Here is a 3268-nt window from a genome sequence, read left to right on the forward strand (position 1 = left end):
GGGCACCGCGGCCGCGGCTGCTTCCGCCGCCGCCGCCGCCGCGCGCCTCTTATAGGTTTTTAACCCCTATTCCTTTACTGTCACTTTAGCGGGGTTTGAAAATGGAACAAAAATAGGGTCCAGCAGCCAGCGTGGTAGTTAACAACACTGGACTCCCACACGGCTGACCATGGTTAAGAGTCTCAAACCCAGCAGCCTGAAAATCACACCAGGTGCATGTGCATCCATGTCCAAAATCCCAGGAGGGGAATGGAAAAGTGACTGTGGAAGGCCATCCCTCCCGCCCCCCGGGGAGGGATTTCTCTGTCTCCCTCTGGCGAGTGCACATGCCCTATAGCATAAACCTTAAACAAAATGGAGCAAAGATAAATTTATGTGTTTACCACACCACATTCAACCAAAAGTTCTAAAATAATTCCTTAATCACTCGCGTGACAAATATTTAAGTGCTTGACAGTGCACCCTTGAGGATGTAACAATAAAGACACAAGCTCTGTCTTCCTGCAGTTCACATACAGTCTAGGAAGAACACAGACTATGCACAAGAAATTCCACAGGTGCTGAAAACAGAAGTCCAGGATGACACAAGGAGTTACCAACAGACAGACCTAGCCATGGCCTGGCCGACAGAGAATAAGGGAAGGTTTCCTGGAGGAAAGTGGCCTAACACCAACAATTTTTCTCAAAAAAAAAAAAAAAAAAAAATTAAGCCTATGAAGGCCTGGTGGGACAGCTTACCGGCGCTGGATCTGCCTTGCAAAATTGTTGCTAGAAGCTGAGCAAGGAAACTGGACTTCGCTGTGCAGCGTGGCATTACGGAAGAGGTCACAGAAGTTCTCGAAGAGCTCCAGAAGCTCATCTGACGTATTCTCGAACACGGCAATCACCTCTGTAGTCACCATGTTGTACACCACAAAGAAAGATGCCTTCGGGAGAGAGCGGTAGGGGATAAACTGAGTATCTAACGTGCTTGGCGGACTTTTCACTTGGCTGAACATTCAAGCCACCCACAGGAGACAAGCAAACGACTCAGCCTTAGCACTAGGATGGTGACACGGTTCCAAGTGGTTCTGGGAAAGGAGGAAGCATCAGTGAGCTTTATCACTCAGAAGCCTGAGTCTTGCCAGATTTCCCACTCTGTCTCTGCTGCTAGAATTACAGCGTTGGCCAGCATATATGGATAAAAAGTGTTTTCAATCTTTTACTTCAAACTGTGCAAATTCAGTAGTTTTTCTTCCAAGTGTTTATTCCCTACTTGCTCCCCAACCCACCCTGAGATAAAAAACACTTTTTTAAAAATGCCAGATTTAATTTTCTTTCCTGCAGAGAAAGTGATTTGCAGCCTAGGGATGCCTGTTGGCAAATTATTTTCTGTTGTATGTGTACAGTTGAAAGTTCAATTCAGGGGCATTTATTTTTCCCTCTTAATATTTCTAACATGCAGAGAGACGCCTTAAGTACATTGTGTTCTGAAACTGCCCAGGCAAGTTGTATCCAAGCAGGGTACTACGGCGGAACAAATAAAAAATCAGAGGCATTTTCCATTTCTTTCTTCATAAGTGTTCTTTCAGCCAAGAGCATTTGTAAAATACATTGGAGATTTGTAGCAATTAAGATCAGAGGGGGAACCTGAAAAGCATTCAAATGCCATAGGTGGCAGAGTTACTGCTTTTTCTGAATGGGCCCCTTGGTGACTAGCCCTCTTCCTTTAAACCTCCAGAGCTCGGCTCTGCCTAGCACAGAGCTCCGGGAACTCCTAGTTTGGGTCACAGTGAATGTAGCGGGGTGAATTAATCTGCAAGCTTCCAGCAGGACTCTAGAAGTTTTCAAAACACTAGGATTAGTATTTCACCCTCCTACGATTGCGTTTAAATCTCCATTACCAATTTCTGGAGCCATTTGGCCCACCTGTTTTACTAGTAATTAGTTCTTCCCAGAGCTTCTATTACATGGCTTTTGCAGTCACCTGGAAATTAAATTTGACTGTAAATTAAAGAGGCTGGAGGGTAACCTGAGAATAATACTCATAATATTACTAAGGCTTTGTGTCTGGATGCACTTTTTACTCATTACCTTTATTGGAACCTATCAAATTAAAATAGGAGAGGAGTGAAGAGGACAACCAGGGCAGACAGACTGGGTTTAGAGTTACAAACTGTAAGCACAGGACAGAGCCCTAGTAATGTCTCTAGCTTGCATTTATTATAGCTCTCCGGGAAAAAAAAAGGGGGGGAGGTTGCCTTTTAGCAAAGGGAAGAAGGTGACCATCTCAAACGCAGCCATCATAGACAGCTTATTCCCTCCAAAATAAAAGACAATTATAGTTCAAACCTCACCAAGAAATCGACTTGTGCCCTTTCTGTAGACCTGAACAACCCTTGGATCATTATCAGGGCCTTGCCAGGATCTCTCATCATGTGAACAAGAACTGTACAAACATCCACTCGCCTTCCCTCCAGGGAAGACTGGGAAATAGAGGACAGGAGGGCAGAGAGGTCAACGGGCACCACCACCAGTCTCCCACGAGATGCTCAAGCGTCATAACTCAGTGGGTGGCTTCACTGTTCACACAGAAGAAAAAGAAACCGGAAAAAAAAAAATCCCTGGCCATATTACTCCCCTCTTTTCAAGCACATACAAGCTATGATTCAGAAGAAAAATACTGGGAAGTATTTTACCAGGGGTGGTTGACAGCTTAGGAGATGATGCCCGGTACGGTACCTCTAACTGGCAGAATCAGCTGCTGGTCGGTAAGATACCAGACTTAGCTAACTTCATGGTTCAGTGGTTGGCTGGCTGTTCTCAGTTTCCAAACTAGTCTTTAAAGAGTCAATCTGGAAACAGGAGAACGGGTAAGGGAGGCAAAAGTACAAAAAATTAGGTCTCTTACTTGGTCAGTACCAAAGTGCTGCTCTGTCCAAGGCCAAATGCCCAAATTACACTGAATTTCAGCATGGCCGATCAACCCAAGAGTCTGAGTAGTTTCTGTGTTCTTTATACCACCTTGTTCCATTTTGAGAAATGCCTCTCTCCCTTACCAACATCTTTCCACAAACTGAAAAACCTTCGAGGCCTGCAGTCCTGAAGATTCTCTGGGTGGAACAGAAATTTTGGCTTCCTTTTGATCTTTCTACTGCTCTACAACCTAATGTTTAACACAGTTACAGTTCAGAGTACAGTCACTAACCTTACTTCTGCCAAATGAACATACCTATTAGTTACCTTGTAAATAGAACTTGACAGGGAAATAAACGGCTTAAAAGAAAAA

The 3268-nt window shown here is 44.4% G+C and overlaps 1 protein-coding gene across 4 annotated transcripts in view; it reads right to left on the minus strand.

The window, feature by feature from the left end:
• DET1 (DET1 partner of COP1 E3 ubiquitin ligase) overlaps positions 1-3268 on the minus strand; it is a 21835-nt gene that overhangs the window by 8590 nt on the left and 9977 nt on the right. For all 4 annotated transcript variants that reach the window (XM_006152772.3, XM_006152773.3, XM_006152771.3 and 1 more), the window contains exon 3: positions 739-926. In XM_006152772.3, the coding sequence (XP_006152834.1) occupies positions 739-926 (188 nt within the window). The remainder of the gene's footprint in view (positions 1-738; positions 927-3268) is intronic.

The sequence above is a fragment of the Tupaia chinensis genome, unplaced genomic scaffold, assembly GCF_000334495.1.
Source record: "Tupaia chinensis unplaced genomic scaffold, TupChi_1.0 Scaffold000359_1, whole genome shotgun sequence".
In the NCBI taxonomy this organism is placed as follows: domain Eukaryota; kingdom Metazoa; phylum Chordata; class Mammalia; order Scandentia; family Tupaiidae; genus Tupaia; species Tupaia belangeri.